At 54.3% G+C, this 18316-nt stretch overlaps 1 protein-coding gene across 1 annotated transcript in view; it reads right to left on the bottom strand.

The window, feature by feature from the left end:
- The window catches only part of LOC119095681 (protein kinase C, brain isozyme-like), a 14781-nt gene extending 4416 nt beyond the window's left edge, over window positions 1-10365 (bottom strand). The window contains exons 1-2 of the mRNA XM_037218536.1: window positions 10243-10365; window positions 9033-9155 (exon numbers count right to left, since the gene is read on the bottom strand). Coding sequence (XP_037074431.1) covers window positions 9033-9155; window positions 10243-10365 — 246 coding nt within the window. The remainder of the gene's footprint in view (window positions 1-9032; window positions 9156-10242) is intronic.
- Window positions 10366-18316: the final 7951 nt, after the last annotated feature.

Raw genomic sequence — 18316 nt, 5'->3', positions numbered from 1 at the left:
CAGTTCTTTTCAACGGTTCTTGTCGCCATCAAGCCATCTTAATTCACTCAGCGAAAGGACTATGTCAGGAATGCATTTTCCTACTCAGTTGGGGACCAGCCTCCACTGGGGTCCACCCCCTCCCCCCCCCCCCCGAACTTAGAGGAAACTGGGCCGAATCTGTGAAGCAATAGGTTTGTTGACGTATTTTGCGGGTTGGCTTCGTCGATACTCACTGCTCAGCCCCTCACCCTTCCTCCCTTTCAGAAAGTAAGCCAAACCAATGGAGCAGCCAGCTTGTTGACGCATTTCGGGAGGCAGGTTTCGTGATTTTCACTGCTTTGCATCTTGCTCCCTTTTCGGGGAACTATACCCCTGGACTGCGCACTTTGGGACTCCACCAAAAACAAAGTGCTCTTAATAATCAACATAGTCTCACATCGACCACCCAGGTCGAGGGGTTTGGGGTGTTAACTTCGAGCGCACGGTAAACAACCTCTTTGTCATCTTGGAATTGCGTCACTTCATTTCCGAAGGTAGTTTCAGAACTACCCACAGTAACGCACTCACATGCCATTCGGAGAAGCGCATAGCCTTGTCACTTAACGATCACATCATCTGTTCGCTGTCTAACGCCATCAACGTTTTTCACGCTGTATATAACTATATCACCTCTCTTTTTCCCACCGCACCGCCAAGTACTATTATGAGACGAGGCAGCTAAAATATGAGGCGCGAATGTATTGGGCTAAGTTGGCGCGCTGTGGACTTTGATATAATGGCGCCATAAACTGCACGGTTATAATGCGAACATAACTGCATTGTCGGCACGGTTTCCCCCGGTTATTGGTGACTTATTTTTCCAGAACTTCACTGTCTTTGTGTGGCAATGAACACAGACTGTGGCGGGCCAAACCAAGCTATTTGACGATCGAGTATCATATAACGCTAACTGGATGAGTAACATGAAAATGCATGTAGAGAAGAATAGGAATGACCTTGTGCTCATAATTCATTGAATTTGTTCAGAACAACGTAACACGAAAAACGGACAGGGACAACGGCCAACCATCGGAGGGCTGCAGACAGCTGGGACGGGCAGACAGAACACGATACGGTGGTGCTGGCGGAGGCGGAGGCAACGGACGGACAGTGATCGCGTGGGAAGAATGGACTGGCCTACATAATGTGTAGGTACGGTCAAAAATATGAGAAGAATATCACGTAATATATGGCCGTCGCTGTCTCCTCCCGTCCGTGTAGCGCACGTTTTCCGAATCAGTTAGCCATTATGAGTCTGGGTTGTTTTTATGTTCTCACATTTTCTTTACGTGTATTTGGCAATCATCCGGTCTTTTAGACTTATTTACGATGAAAGTCAACCTTACACAAATCGCACCGTATCACTACACAGACAAGCCGGTTGAATAAATATCAAGAAAGTGAAAACAGAAAAGAAAACGCTCAAGTGCGTTATTCGCCTCGAAATGTCTCCATGGCTTCACCATAACCTTTGCTTAGATTCCGTCCTAAGAAAATGCTACCCAACAAACTATTGGATGGCCGGTTGCCAGAGGTACTCAAAAGGCTTTAAGCAACATTGACTGATCATCTGTTACACGGTGCAACGGGCACAGGGAGATCAGCTTAATCGGTCCCATAGCAGTATGAACTGATCACATATTCACAAAACGCCACGCTCTCACTCGCAATAACGAATTGCTGGTTTTACGACGATAATGGAACCCATCCAAAAGCAAATTAACTTTCACAACCATGTCCCACCTTAGGACATATTGAGCCTCACTCTCAGCCTGATGCCTCCGCACTCATAGTCCTCACTGTTTTCTGAAATTTACTGTCAAAAACCGATGCGTGTATTTCTAGAGCTCTGCTCTCGATTTTCGTTGTCACTCAGCGGCGGTCTCATAGCGAACTGCTACGAACTGTACATCAGCCCACGTCACAACAAATGTCCGCCAATCGCAGGCAACGGCGGTGTGCTGCGCGCAGGCGTGCGTGCGTGCGTGCGAGTGTGTGGACGGAAGCAAGAGAAGCAGACGTGTTGCTGACCCATAAATTCGTGGTTATCCCTACGGAGACATATCGTTGACAGCCAAGGCCGTTGACTCCATGGCCGTCCCGCTCCGGACCGGTGTCTCTTCACCCCGCTCCACACTCAACAGTCGATCACACAAGCGGTCCGCAAACAACCCACAACGGTTCTGATAAATTCTTATTCAAAACGTCCATGAACGTCGTAACACATCAGTGGGTATGACTAACAAGCGCAACACGACGTCGGCGCCGCCGACGGACCAGGATAACGGGGAATGAGCGCGCTGCGCGGAACACTGGGGCACGAGCGGGGGTGACCTAGGGTCACCAGCGTCACACGGCATGCGGGTTTTGACCCGACGTCGCCGGCACAGAGACCAACGGCGCGCCCCTGGTTGGCGAGCGAACAGGGACAGCGGACGAACCGTCGGAGGCTGCAGGCAGCAACGGATGGAAGAACACGTCGCGGTGGTGCTGGCGGCGGAGGCAGGGAAAGGGCGGACAGGGTAGCGTGGGAAGCGTGGGCGGACTTGCACAATGTAGGTACTGTTGGAGCGCAAACGCCAAGGGACAGACGAGGACGATGTCGGCAACGCGCAGCGGAACAGGTAAACTGCGGCACGTTCCCACGACGGGCGGCCCGGTGACAGACACCACAAATGGCCGGAAACGGCCATCAAAACACGCCAAACCCGGTCTGAGCGGGACACCGCTGGCCGGGCGGCCGGCACCCCATCTGGCATCTCATCGCACGCATCAGAAGCTCGGTTAGGCACGCGACCACCAGACCCAGTGCCTTCAAACACCACCCCGCCGTCAGCCCCTCCGTGGATCTCGGACCGCCATCTGCGGCGTCACACTTCGCGCCTGCGCCCACCATAGTGTCTCTCTCCCTCCCTCTCTCTCGCTCTCCTCATCCACAATGAGTCGCTCAAGATCCCAACCTGCGTTGACGTCCAACCCAGAGCGATCAAACAAGCCGACTGAGGTCAGTCCGTCCCTCCATACCGACTGGCCCAACACCAGACTCCGCCAACGAGCTGCTGCCTACGCCTCTCCGCCAGCGCCATGCACGTAGTGGTGCCCGCGGCGCAGAAGCTGTTCAACACCGCGAAGCGGCGAGCGGCCGTCGCCCACGCGGGTGTGCGGACAAGCTGCACCCTGGCGCACTTCACGCGCGGAACATGCAGCAATGTGGCGTCGGCGTCCGTCGTGGCAGAGCGCCCGGAGCCCATATCGAAAAACACGCCACGTGAACACTGAATAATCGAGACAGTAAAATCCACGGTAACAACGGCCACTACGGGACTGCGAGTCCATGCATAGCGATCACCTGTGTGTGTGTGGGGGGGGGGGGGAGGGGGGAGAGATAACGGCAGGGAAGAAACATAGACGCGACAAGAGAAAAGACCACCGCAATCGCACAATGCACTGGCAGTTCAGTCAACGTTGACCGTACCATAGCACCTCGCGAGATGGCGGGAAGAGACTGCTCGAGGTAAGCCACGAGAGGTAAGTAAGTTATACAGGTGACATTCTTAGAACTGGCGTCAAACGTCGGCACGTGTGAAATGATTACGATCAAACACATGGTCGGACATCAGGATGCGCGGGACTCCTATAACATACGAAAACCCAACCAAACTGGGACAACAGCTCCAAAAGGCAGCTTGCCGGGCGTCTTCTTGCGATTTTGAGCAAACCGTGAGAGCACCTTCGCCCGCCCCTCAGGCCTCCGTACTTGGCGACTGCCACCGATGCAGCGGAATGTCAGCCAATAGGAGCCGCGCTCATCTAGTAACCTTGAACTGAACGGCTATGATTGGTAAGCAGGCAGCAGGATGCGTGGTTTAACCGCTAGTACCATTCGGCACAGCTTAAAAACTCGAAAAGCTTGGCGGCAAGTGCCGGTATCGTGGAGGAGCCTCGCTTGAGCTTCAGTCGCAAGTCCCGTGTAGCGTGATACCGCCAAGCAAATACGACGATGAACTACTATAATCATATCATCACCTTCGCAGACTGACTGTAGCCAGTAATAATGCCCATCCTTGCTAATCTAAATCACCAGAGTAATGGATAATTCAACCGACAACGCGGAAAAATGACAGCACGATCCACCTAGAATGCATGCTAGAACTATACGTCGACGTGTATATAGCGCGTGTACGCAAATGCGTAGCACAGTGCTTGGCCACTGTGAGACGTGGTCTTGTTTGCAACACTCCCTCATGCTTCGACATTGCGCGAAGGCTGGCCTCGTTTAATACCAATGGAAGAGCCTAGATACGGAAGGAAGCATGTACACTTATTGTCCTTTTGACGAATTTTCCTCCTGTACTGGGGATAAGAATGCCACCTTCTTTTGACTATGAACACACAAACCGATGTGTATATATATATATATATATATATATATATATATATACATATGTATATATATATATACATATAAATATAAATATATATATATATATATATATATATATATATCGCCAACTGTGGCCCAGGCACTTCAATGACGTCACTGGGCTCACATGATTATCCCCCGTCGAATCGGCGGCTATGTGCAGACGATGCGATAGGTCTGACCACGAACGGTTCGGCGTGCTGAGAAGCCGACTCAACACGAATTTATCCACCGACAGACAGCAATAAAAACTGGGGCCGACCCGGCGGGAGCAATCGACTGATGCACTAAGCGTGCCTGGATAACATGGGGCTGACACAAACATACGGCATTCAACACCACGAGACTAAAGCGCATGTAGGCCTCGGCAGTTGGCACGGGGCGAGTAAGCATTCACCTCCCAACCGATGACGTCCTGCTCCAGTTCAACAACGAATATTGGGGCTGGCGCTCAGGCCTCACGCAACTCCCTCACCTCCAGAAGCAAGCTCAATGTTGAACCCGGGGCTTACCACACCCATCAGGACGCTTCCCAAAACTGATTGGTTCGGGCGCTCAGGTAACTCCACACGAAGAAAGGAAGCTCCGTTTCGGGAGCGGCCGGGGGTTATATCACTGGCCACAAGACATAGGAATGGACCGGGCACAGTAATTCGGCCGACCCTGGAGCAAAACCCAACAAAGATTGCAGCAATCGGAAACGCCGCACGAAAGAACACGTTTCCAGTTGTAAACCACCTCCCTTCCTCCCGCCAGGCCGTCGTCCACAGCGCTGGGGCGGCGCGAGAGCCCGCCGCACGGTTCCAGTGACGTCACGCAGCCCCAGTGACGTCACCCCGCCCCGCGACCCGCCATCACCGCTCGGCCGCGTTCCGGTCCGCCTACTTCGCCGGGATCAGGTCCGGCTCGCTGGTGACCGGCGCGAAGTACGGATTGACACATTCGAAGCCGCGGAACACGTGCGAGCCAATGTGCTTAATGATCTCGCTGTCAGCTGGGCTCAGCTCTGTGTTGGCCGTGCGGAATACGGGATCGAAGTTCTCCGCAGAGCGCGCACTCTTCTGGAAAACGGGCCAGAGAGAGGACGGTTAGAAGCCGCCAAGCGACGGACAGGCCAGGCGGCTACCCGTTCTCGGTCGACGAAGCCCGCGCTAGCCGGCCATGACCAATCAGCGCCAGCGAGCGCTGCGCCGGCCAATGAGAGACCGTTTGTCGGCTAGCGGCGGAAGCGTCGGTCGAGATCGAGCAGCCCGCAGCTACGCGCGGTTTCTACGGTGTGATGCACATGGCGGGTGACAATACAGTGCACGGTGCACGCAGGCATTCGCCGCCGGCGCGCTACGCACGCCCAGTCACTAACCGAGCTACCATCGACACGCGGCCTTGTCAGCCAGGGCCAAACGTCATCTGGGCTAGAGTGCACTTAATGTTTTTTTACTGGGCTGGTGATTTCGTCAGACATATAAATGGGAAGAAGTCCAACGGCCAATTGAAGAGCTGTTCAGTACGGGAAATTAACAATGATGTCAAGGGGCATTTATAGGCAGCACGTGTGGTGTCTTATATGGCGGCTTATTTTTTACCAATTTGAGATCAGTGAACGCTCTTTAAGGGCAGTTTTAGCATCAAGACACCGTCAGTTAGCTTTGAAAATCCTCGGGCAAGGAAGTATACAACCAACGTGATGTGTTAATCTGACAGCCTTCTCTGTTCACAGCCTCGATATGTTACTGGTATGCCATTGGTAACAAATGGAAGCAATAGACGCGATAGAGTACGTTTCAGGCTATGTTAAGGAACGCTAAAATATGCCATATGCACATCTAAGGCAAAAATGCAATTTGTAAAACGTGACATGCGGCAAGACAAGAACAAAACACAACGGGCAGTGCATAAAACAGAACAAAACGAAACGAAAACATTCACATGCAGCAAAATTACGGAGGACAAACAGACACACTCGGGTGAGCAATACATCGACAACTCCATAATGCATCGACAACGCACATAAAGCACAGTGAACAAGGCGAGGGCGGGATCAGCACTACAAATGCAAATGCAAGGCAGCCTGGCGACGCAGCTCCAGCCTGGGAACATGCACGGATGGCAGGAGAGGATCTGGCTCGCTGGACGTGGCGATGTGCTGTGCTTTGCGCCCATTGTGTGGAGATTCTTTTGTTGCGGCTGTGTGGCGCGCCAGCTGCGCTAGTGTTGCGGAGCAGCAGCTGAACCAACAGCTGACTGGCAAGACCCGAGTTCCCGCACGCGCCGCGGCGGACCCGTCACACACACATGCTCCTCCAGGTCGAGAAGGGGATCGGCGAGCGCACGCCGGACTCTCTGATCATCTCGCCGAACTTCCTGATCCATGACTCGCAGGCGGCTCGCCGTCCCACGGCGGTCTCCCAACCTGCCGAACTTCCTGACCCTCGCGCGCTCCACCCTCCCCTCCTACGCGCGTCCCACTGCCGAACCTTCTCGACTTCGCCTGCCGCTCTACCCTCCTACGCGGTCCCCAACCATCCCGCACGCAACCGAGTATCGGGGGGCAGCCCGGGTGGCCCGCTGGTATAACAGCTACAGTCGACAGCAATGCGCTTTACCGCCGTTCGGGCGTTCAATACCACGGCTGGTTAAAAGGACACCATGATCCTTTTATGGCAGCTGGTAACTCTCAGGTCGTTGGTTAGACGCCGCAGGCTGCATCGTTGCCAAATGCATTACGGTCATCTATGCCTGGGGCTACTAAGGGCCGCTGATGGCTGCACGCGTCGATGAGCGCATGTGTTGCACGTGTTGCACGAGGCAGACAAAATAACAGCATTTTGTCCCAGGTCACCCCAATTCATCTGTTATCGTGCTGGCCAAGATGATGTAAGTTGCAACGCGGTGTTCAGTTTGGTTCATGTGATCCCGAAAACAACTCAATCGGTCCTTTTTTCCGGAACAAAGTGCTGGCGTAAATGGCAGTGTTACGCTTGATGCAGCGGCGCATGACAAACACGCCCAAACTGGATAAATATTTAATACAGAGCGTTCAATGTAATGGTTTTTGCGTTACTCTTCCACCCAGAGAGCGAAGGAACTTCCAGCAAGAGTGTTCGAACTTTGACATACTTAACTTATATCTCCTCAGCAGACATCTAAAGAAGGATAGTTGGGAAATACACGACTTTTGCAACCTAATATTCTTTCGTACAACACGTGTCATTGATCGAAGCGCCCATGCTTCTGAGAAGTAAGACACTTCCAGCAGCTGGCAAACAACGCAAATACCACTGACTAAGGTCTGATCGATGATGTCTCTACCACAGAGGACGCCCAGCCTCTCAGGGTAGGACTGCGCAAGCAATGCGCAGCGCAATGCGCGGTGCGCAAAGCAGTGCGTGCGCCGCGCAATGAGCTGGCCTTAACGCGCAGCGCACGCCCTGTGCCTAGGACCGCCTCCACCAAGGGGGTTCCGCTTTGGAGACGCGCGCCTCACGCTGACCTGAGCGCGACCCGCGCGGCCAGGCCGCTGGCCAGCCAAGCCGCAGGAGCAAACACCGCGGCAGCGGCCGCGAAGAGCCAGCGGCGCCGCCGTAAGCCAGCGGCTGGCGCCTTCGTTCAGCGCATGCGAGGACAACACCACGCCAGAGAAGAGAAAAGCGGTGGTCGCCGCCAACGGAGCACCGTGCGTGGGCGCATAAGGCCCCTGCGCAGACGAGACTGAGCGAGAATCAGATTACGGGCAAAGGAAAAATGCGGGCGAAAGTGCCCCCGGTGCATTGCCATTCACAACACAAGAAGTGAATAGACGGTAATGGCCACATACTCAAGGGCAAGGGCAGCTGGGCCCGCGAATCAAGTCTCACGCAATTCGCAACGTTCTAGGGAGAAAACCACGTCGTCCATCGTCACGTTCGACAGCAAGGGCGCGTGCCCAGAGTCCTCCCAGGGGTCCAGCCCGCTCCCAGGTCGTGCGGCGAGCCCCAAGTCCCCCCGCGCCCGCCCCGGCGCCCTCCGAGCAGGGGCAACCCCACACGAGCGAGGCGGGCCCTCACGCGGGGCCGCAACCGCCGCGTGGAGACAGGCCCTGCTGACACCGCAGCGATCGCCGGCCGGGGACGTCCGACCGCCGTCAGCCGGCGAGAGGCCGGCTCCGAGCGGCGGCCGGCGGCGGGTCGGGCCAGTGCCGCCCCCCCCCCCCCCCTCCCGTCACGACATCACGGCTGGGGGGCGAAAACCCCGGCTACCACGGACGGGACGGGGGGCTACCGACGCACCGGACGGGCAGCTGACAGGGGCAGCGTCACAGCACAGGGCACTCGCCGGCAGCCACGCCGGCGAGGTCACGGTCATCACAGGTCAACGGTCACACAGAGGTCAGCCGACTGGACACGACTGTCGGCCACGATCGCAGCCGACACAGAGCGAGGGGCCACGGCAAATGTCAGGGGGGGGGGGGGGGGCAAGCGGCCGACCAAGCAGTGGGACAGGCAGAACAGAGACAGGACAGAGACAAAGACAGAGCCAGAGATAGAGACAGAGACCGTGAGAGAGGGGCGTTGGGACAGACAGAGCGGGACGCTGGGCGGGCAGTACTCACGATGCGCGGCTTGAACGGCGGCTGCACCTCCCGCGTCTCGATCTTCTCCCAGTCGATCCGGCGGAAGAAGGGGTGGTCCCTGATGTCGGCCTCCCCCCGTCGGCGAGCATCCCAGCCGCTTGGCTGGCTGCTTCGTCAGCAGCTGGCGACAGCGGAGGTCGGCAGCAGTCAGCGGGGGCCTGGATCATCACTGGCAGCAGGTTGTCGGAAGGAACTGGGTTCGCCGGCGGAGAACCGGGTCATGAGTACGCATAAAAATCGTCAGCAATAGCTTCAGCGTGGTTAGGGGTCAGGGGTCAGGGTTCAGGGTTCAGGGGTCAGGGTTCAGGGGTCCTGGGTCATAGGTGAACGGCCAGGGTGGCCAGCAGCGGCCAAAGGCATCAGCAGGGGGCCGAGTCGCCGGTAGCGAGGAAGTTGTCAGTATCGGAGGAATTCGTCAGTGGGGACTGGGGTCGTCGGTAGGGACCAGGGTCGCCAGCAAGGTCGTCAGTAATGAACGGGCGTGCTCATTAGCAGCAGCCGGGCAGTGTCGTTAGCGATACGTTTATTAGAGAACACCGGTGTCATCCGTCGGACACGACGATGGATCGACGGTGGGCACATTCTTCATCGTTACCAGGGCCAGGTCAGCACAACCCTACCCCCCCCCCCCCCCCAACACACTGAAATCGAGGTTCGCTAAGCGTACCCGAAGCTTAAAAAACAAGCAAGGAGAATTAAGTGCCCGAAAAACACATTAAATACACCGCACGACAGAGCGGAAGCCAACACTCGCCCCGGACCGCGACAATGACAAAGGGCTCTGCCATTGCAATAGCAGACTTCGCGACCCAGGGGACGCGTCAACGACTACATCACACAGCGCCCCCGGACGGGCCATTGACCGAACATTCACGACCGCGGACAGCTAAACGCTAACACATGACCCACGTGGGACGGCAGCCGGCTGGCCGACAAAGAGAAACGCGCGGCCGGGCCGAATGATCCAATGTAATGGCGCACGAGTACGAGCCGTACGGAATGAACGAATCGAAATAGAAGCAAGACCATTTCCAGCGCAATCGACGGCCATCTAGCACTCAGGTGTCAAGTGCCCCTGCAATGTCAAAAATGACGCACGGCATCGTTCGGTCTTGAGGCGATATGGCGGCCGACGAACGTCAGCAGCCGGTCAAATGGCACGCCACGTAGCTTCTCCGGACGTACGTACCCCCTTGCAGAGCTCCTTGGCCTCCTTGCTGATGCACTTGGGGTAGGAGACGTTGTGGTCCTTGATAGCGGCGAAGAGCTCCTCCTCGTCTTCGCCGTCAAAGGGAGGCTGGCCGACCAGCATCTCGTACAGCAGGACCCCCGTACGCCCCACCAGTCCACCGACTTCCCGTACGGCTGGTACAGAATTATCTGCAGCGTAGGATTAGAACGTGGTGAAGGGCCGTCCAAAACGCAGGAACTGGATGGCACCGAGGCCATCCAAAACACCAGGGTCAGAAAAGGCCACGCCTCACCATTACCTAAGGCCATTATCTGAATCATAGTTCCTGGAGGCCTTGCAGCACCAATTATCTAAGGCAGGAGTCCAAAATGGTAGTGACTTATCTGCAACACGTGAATCAAGGCCAGCCACGAGGCCCCTGTCGCACTGAACCATCAACCGGCCCTGATTCGCGGGCAGCGGGCTTCTACATCACATCTCACAGTCTCCAGCCGTATCTGCTACACGGCTCTTCCTCACATAGTGCCCCACGTAATGGGCCGGTCGGCGGCGTCGGAGACATCTCCAGAGACGTCGGCTGCTGGCCGCCGCCAGCCATCCGAGCAGAGCCTTTAACCCGACCCGTTCGGCACGGCCGGCGACGTGGGAGGTGCGTGGGCCCCGCCCGCCGGAAATGCAACGGGAGTTCCCCGACCGGCGCCGGCCGGCACCACGCTCCTGCCAAGCTCCAGGCTCCAGGGGCCGGCGCTCGAGTAACGAGCGCACCGGACGCCCACGGCAGACGGTGGAGCGTCAAAATGTCCGCGGGGGAGGGGCAACCAGGCCTGGTCGAAACGCGCACTCGAGAGGTAATGTGCGCACCGCAGACCCACACAGACCCACGTAATCTGTGGGAGTGAACTTTCGGTCTATTGCTCCCCCAAAAAATTAGAACAAGGGGCGCCACGGACGCTGTCCCACATCGCGCGAAATGAGTCGAGTGTCCAGCATGACACGTGAATTCAGCTAGTGACCATGCAGCGCAAACGGGCTTCACAATATCTATTCGATATATCATATATATATATATATATATATATATATATATATATATAATATATATATCTCTCTCTCTCTCTCTCTCTCTCTCTCTCTCTCTCTCTCTCTCTCTCTCTCCCCTCTCTCCCCTCTCCTCTCCGTGTGTGTGTGTGTGTGTGTGGTGTGTGTGTGTGTGTGTGTGTGTGTGTGTGTGTGTGTGTGGTGTGTGTGGTGTGTGTGGTGTGTGTGTGTGTGTGTGTGTGTGTGTGTGTGTGTGTGGGTGTGTGTGTGTGTGTGTGTGTGTGTGTGGGTGTGTTGTGTGTGTGTGTGTGGTGTGTGTGTGTGGGTGTGTGTGTGTGTTTGTGTGTGTGTGTGGTGTGTGTGTGTGTGTGTGTGTGGGTGTGTGTGTGTGGTGTGTGTGGTGTGTGTGTGTGTGTGTGTGTGTGTGTGTGTGTGTGTGTGTGTGTGTGTGCACACAAATTAGTAAGTATATATATATATATATTATATATATATATATATATATACACTTAATAAGGGTGGCGGGGGCACGTGCCCCTGCGCGCCACGATGCGCGTAGGCGCCTACTGTGGCGTGCTCTAGAACACACACGCCGGGGCACGCACACTCCATACGAAAAAGAACGGGACTGCGAGAACGGAGTACGGAGCACTCCGCAGCGCAGAGTGCTCCGGAAGTGCTCCAGCGCGGCGAAGCGCTGACCTCCGGGGCGATGTAGTCGGGCGTGCCGCAGAACGTCTTGGTCGTCTTGCTGCCCTCGATGCCCTCCTTGCACATGCCGAAAGTCGGCGATCTGCGGCGAGGAACCGACGACGGTAACGGGATCGCGGCTGGCGGAGCAGTATGCGGCTGAGACAGGCGCGACACGCAGCAAAGATCCCAAAGATCCCGAGATCCAAAGATGCATCCAAATACGGTCGTGGCGTAACGACGTTGTTACTTGTGATGACGCGCTGATGCTAAGATGTTGTTATGACCGCAGCACGAAACGATGTTCCACGCCTGAAGCGTTGCTCGCGATTGTTATACGTGGACCGCTTCTCTGACGCTACGGGTGTAGGGTTGGCATAGAGCCAAAAATTGTCTTTCTCAAATAGTTCATGAGATGCTTTAATGCCTTAATGCGAGAGCTCAATGCGGGAGCTTCTTAATTCAGTATTTCATCCATTTCGGGGACACTTTACCATCCCATGTGCTTCAGAAATAAGTTATTTTCTTGGCTCACAGCCAACAGATCCACACCAACCGACAGACCACATTCTTGGAATGCGCCGCTGAAGACTCGCGCACGTTCAAAGAGAGGATGTGCCCACACATCGGGTAATGTTCTACTTCCCAATCGCAACAAGCCGTCTCCGCTCCCGACGCGGCAACTCCCAACTTCTCGCAGTCCATCTCCGAGCGCCAACTGGCGCACCAAACCGACCCAACTGCACTGAAAGCAACCCGTACCAAACTGACCCAACTTCACTGAAGGCTGCCATACCAACTGACCCAACTCCACTGAAAGCAGCCGTGCCAAACTGACTCAACTCCACCGAAGGCTGCCGTACCAAACTGACCCAACTCCACCGAGAGCCCAGGTCTCGTTTTGCGAGCCGGCATCGAACAGTCGAGAAAACTCACTAGGCGTAATCTGAGTCTCCTCGCCACTTGTGGCGAGTTACAAACCGCCATTCAACTCCTAACGAGTCCAACAAAAGCGAGCTTCTCAGCACTGGAGCCCTGCGCACGGCAGCCCTCCGGAGCCCTCGGCTCCGAGGAGGCGGCCAGGCACTGCGGCGAGCTCACCACAAGCTCGGGGCCTGGGATCAATGCCAGCTGGGATTTTCCCGCCTGTTGCTGACCAGCTGTGCTGCGGGCGTGCCAGGTTATGGCACACTAAGTTATGACCGTGCTGGGAACGTGGCCGACGTTGGGAGCGTTGACGAGCACCGCCGTACGAGTGGTTGGCAGCACATTATATCGTGATTCGGACGTGCTGAAGCTGGTCTTGGGGCGCCGCGCAATCCTTTGAAGTTTGGCTTTAATTGCGACGAGAATTCCCCAGTAAAGTAAAGAAAAGACGGGACTGTGACGGAATCTGCCCTGAGAACAAAGAATAGACGGGACTGTGACGGAATCTGCCCTGAGAATAAAGAATAGATGGAATCGTGACGGGATCCGCCCTGAGAACAGAGAATGGACGGGATTGTGACGGGACCTGCCCTGAGAACAAAGAGTGGACGGGATTGTGACGGGGATCTGCCCTGAGAACATAGAATGGACGGATTGTGGACGGGATATGCCCTGAGAACAAAGAATGGACGGGATCGTGACGGGAATCTGCCCTGAGAACAAAGAATCGATGGGACTGTAACGGGATCTGCCCTGAGAACAAAGAATGGACGGGATCGTGACGGGATTCTGCCCTGAGAACAAAGAAAGGACGGGATTGTGACGGGATCTGCCCTGAGACAGAGTGGACGGGATTGTGACGGGATCTGTCCTGAAAACAAAGAATGGACGGGACTGTAACGGGATCTGCCCTGAGAACAAAGAATGGACAGGACTGTGACGGGATCAGCCCTGAAAACAAAGAATGGATGGGATCGTGACGGGATCTGCCCTGAAAAAACAAAGAGTGGACGGGATTTTGACGGGATCTGCCCTGAGAACACAGAAAAGACGGGATCGTGACGGGATCAGCCCTGAGAAACAAAAAATGGAAGGGACTGTGACGGGATCTGCCCTGAGAAACAAAAAATGAAACGGGACCGTGAAGGGATCTGCCCCGAGAACAAGTAATGGAGTCAGCAGCTCGCAATCAGCCTCAGCGGCGGCACATGACAGATATAATTCATTCCCGATCTGATCTGCACGGGAGGCTCTGTCCGAGACGTGGCTGCCCATCTGCCAAAGAGAAGTCACCGTCTCGTGGTGATATACGTACACTTGGAGATTCATCTGACATGTCACAGATACGTCACCATCTGTCATGACCTGTATCGGAGTGTCTATCTGCGGGGGCGTTACTTCGTACATTTTCAGGGGGAGGCCCGAACCCCACCCCACTCCCAGTGGTCCTTTGAGACCCCTCAAAGCATATGAGCAAAGGGATTACTCGATTTAATAAATACCGAAAAATTATCTTAACTGCTGGTGTACTAGGTAGTAGGTAACGAAACATCACAATGAGCATGATGTTGATTGTAAATAAAACAGTACTAATAGCCCTATTCCTCGTAGAATAACCAGGAGAATGGACAGATAGAAGCAATAATATGGCGGCTACATGTCTTTATCGAAACGAACATCCGTAGTTAATTATAATTGCCTGCCGATCCCACTCCATTTTCAGTCTCTTTTCAGACAGCGAGCCACGGTTTTACAGGTCAGCAAAATGCAGAGATTTAACAAAGAGCAATTGCCAGCCATTATCACGATTCAGATCCAACTAAGAATTAAACTATGCGGAAAACGCGCGCACATACAAACGAACTTAACTAAACAGACATCGAACATCATTCATACCTGTTAACGTTTTCGAGTAAACAAACATCACACATCACGCATCACTTATACACACAAAAGATTGCAATTCAACAGGCAGCGCGCATCACGCGTCAGACATCACTCAAACATGTAAGCGATTTTAAGCTAGCACGCATCACACATCAAGGCACTAATCACATCCGCATGATCAGGCATGAAGAACCCTGTATGTTAAGGTCTCGTCGCCAGCTTCTTATGAGTAAGCATTCCCTTATTTCCTTTTCGGATGGTCCCATGCTATGCGGATGACTTTGAGCTCTAAAAGGGGGCATAGGATTCCCACCTTCGTAGATTTCAGCTTGAGTGCGTTCTGTCAAAAATAGTCGCCGAAAGGGGTATTCGCTGCTTTGCTTTTCGCGTCTCGTTCATTATATCGGATGTTCATTACATCACAAACGAGAAGGGCGCATGGACTGCTTTTCATAAAAAGGCAGCTCAGATGGGCTTGAAATGGGGGGGGGGGGGTCACCCCTCTATAGGAAAATAATTCTGGATGCACGGAATATTGGAACGATTTTAAATTAACGACATCCAGAACGCAAATCAAGTGGTCAAAATCCGAATAAATCACGTTTTGGGGTAGGTTGGACCAACTTTGGGGCCGAGCTCACCAACCAATCTGAGAAAACACTTCTGTCCACATGACAGAAAACAGTAGTTATCTCATCTCATCTCATCTACTTCCAATGGCTCCAAGGCACTGAGCCATCCCATGCGCCAGATGGTCCCCAGATCCAATGCTCTCACGCTGCGCTCTGGCGAACACCATCCGCCAGCAGAAGATCGGTCCAACATCAAGCGGCGAAAGGCCTTCGTCCTGCTGTAGTAACGGATGCGAGCAGATGAGCGAGACATTTCTCGCCCGGCCCTTTTTCGGCGTGGGCGCTGGTGCAGAAAAAGCGCGAGACAAAAAGGCCGCCGGCCGAAAAACGGCGCATTCTCTGTGATCAGCCGAGCATGTCTGGCTCGGACTCGTCTGTTTTTCTCGCCGTCACGCCGTGAGCGGCGGTGACATTTTCTCTGTCCCATTGACGTCAGCGACCCACTCTTGTAACGTCGGACAGGCTGGCTGGTTGGTTCCAGGCTGGCTGGTTGGTTCCAGGCTGGCTGGTTGGTTCCAGGCTGGCTGGTTGGTTATATATATATATATATATATATATATATATATATATATATATATATATATATTAGCATGACTCTTTACACGCCGAACCTTGCCATATCGACGAGCTGTGTGAGCGGAAGTGGGTATGACAGGTGGGGCTTCGGATTAATTACAAACGTCACTGCGCTTACATTCCTCATTTTGTCCACAATCTCCGTCCGAACACATTCATTTCCGAAGCGATACCTTCCTGATAGTTGGATCTGATAGCGTAACGTAGCATAGCACAACGCCGCGTCCATCAGCAGCGAGAGCGATAACGCCGCGAGCCTCGCGCAGACCGCGCCAATGGTCGTCACGCACACCGTTTATCGCCGCGCGCTGCCAGCCGGCCGGATCGGGGGGGGGGGGGGGGCAGCACATTACGGAGGGCATGACACGGCAGTAACGGCGCCGACGATGGTGCTCGGCGGTAATGACGTTGGCGTCGGCATCGGCTGACCCTGGCGGGCTGCCGGTGGCCGAGCGGCGTCCAGGTACGCCGCCGACCATCCCGGGCATGGCTCGAGGGTGAGGATGAACGCAGACAGCAGCTGTGTGCCGCACGGACCAGTAAGTGTGCTTGGGTAGCAATGAAAAGTGGCGGCGTCTTACAGCTGAAGTTTCCGATGAATTTTTGACGGTGGCACCGGTTACTTCATATTATGCGGCTTCACACAAGCTTGCCCGATTATGGGTTATTTTCTTAGACCATGTGTGACGGTGCACTTGTGCGTGAACCCAATTAGCAGAGTCGTATTACATCTGACTGACAAAGGCAACGTCGGTAATGAAATCAGTTCTTTTGCATAATAAATTCGAATCTACCACAACGTCAGCAAAGTTGTCTTCCGTTCACCCTGACTAAATCAGGCAGGATCAGGATGTTTGGATCCCAATTCACGCCGGATTCAATAAATTCAGCCGTTCTTCCATTCAAAGAATGGTCCCCGCGAAAACATTCAGAAAATTCCGAACAGGATATCATTGACAATGGCCAAATATCAAATCAAAATAATCAAATATCAAAATTAATTTAATATTAATTATTAATTTAAATTAAATAGTAATAATCAAATATCAAAACAGTGTACGGGTGGTGTCATTGACCTGTCAAAGAAGCAAATGGTAGTGAGCAATGATGCTTGCTTTAATGAACGTGACGTCATACGTGTCGACGCTACCAGCACCAGCAGCGCGGCCACTTCACGCTGTGAAAAAAGTCCAAGCCGCTTGTTACATCTGAAGCAAAATCCAGCTTTCAACCTCAGGTTACCTACGAGCTTTAGCTTCCCCTGCAAACAGATTTTCAAATGCACGCAAATATTTGGCTTGGACGTGTTATCTACCAAACGGCAGTGACAAGCGGCGATGAACCGAGTTTGAGTTTGTGAGGGGTTGCATTATGTTCGGAAGAAAGAAAAAACCTACACCTAGTAGGTGCCCTCGAAGCAAAGGCTTGCAGTTCCTTCCTGCTCGTTTGAAATGTCTTAAATACAAATATTGGTATGCGTTCCGGCACCTTCGTTTTTCCTACAATCATGCCAGAAACCTTCCGCAGACTATAGTGTTGTACCAACTGCTCCACATAATAATCACTTCGGTGAAATTCGTGTGGCACATGTTGACACGACGGGCTAACACGCTCTGACACAATGGACTGACACACACTGACATGGTTGACTGATACATCGACACACTGACACAAGGGACTGGCACACATTAACACAGTGGACCAGCACACCCTGACACGGTGGGCCGGCACACACTGACATGGTGAAGTGATACAAATTGACACACTGACACAGTGGACCGACACACACTGACACGGTGAATCGACACACCCTAACACGGTGGACCGGCGCACATCGACACTCTGGACTGACAGACACTGCCACGGTGGCGCCGCAGACGACGTAAAAAGCCGCCTTCCGCCGCCCGCGGGCGCTAAATGTGTCGTCCCATTCCCGAAACGTTCGTCAACCCTGACAGAACCACCGCCCATAAAGACAGCGACGGCGACAGATTTATCAGCGTGCCCGTCCGCGGCGACACTCGCCCAGTCCGGCCGGCGCGGATCGTGCCCGCCGCTGCAGAGATGAGTGAGATTTCCATCGAAGCAGCGCCCGGGGCAGCCGCGGCACGGTCGCGCCGCCGGCGCTGGATTGAACCCCCCTCCCCCCCCCCCTCACGGCCCAGATCCGCCTCGGCCAGGAGACGCGTAGAGAGCACATCGTGGCGTGCCCGCTTTTTGGGGTAGTTGGCTCAGGCAGCTACGGCGCAGGAAACGCAGACGAGTGCGATAAAGCAGAGGAAGATAAAAGAAACGTGCGACGACTGGCGCGGGCCAGGCCC

The sequence above is a fragment of the Pollicipes pollicipes genome, unplaced genomic scaffold, assembly GCF_011947565.3.
Source record: "Pollicipes pollicipes isolate AB1234 unplaced genomic scaffold, Ppol_2.1 Scaffold_4219;HRSCAF=4965_pilon_pilon_pilon, whole genome shotgun sequence".
NCBI lineage: Eukaryota > Metazoa > Arthropoda > Thecostraca > Pollicipedomorpha > Pollicipedidae > Pollicipes > Pollicipes pollicipes.
The sequence above is the reverse complement of the archived record's forward strand: the minus strand, read 5'-3'. Positions and strand labels throughout refer to the sequence as shown.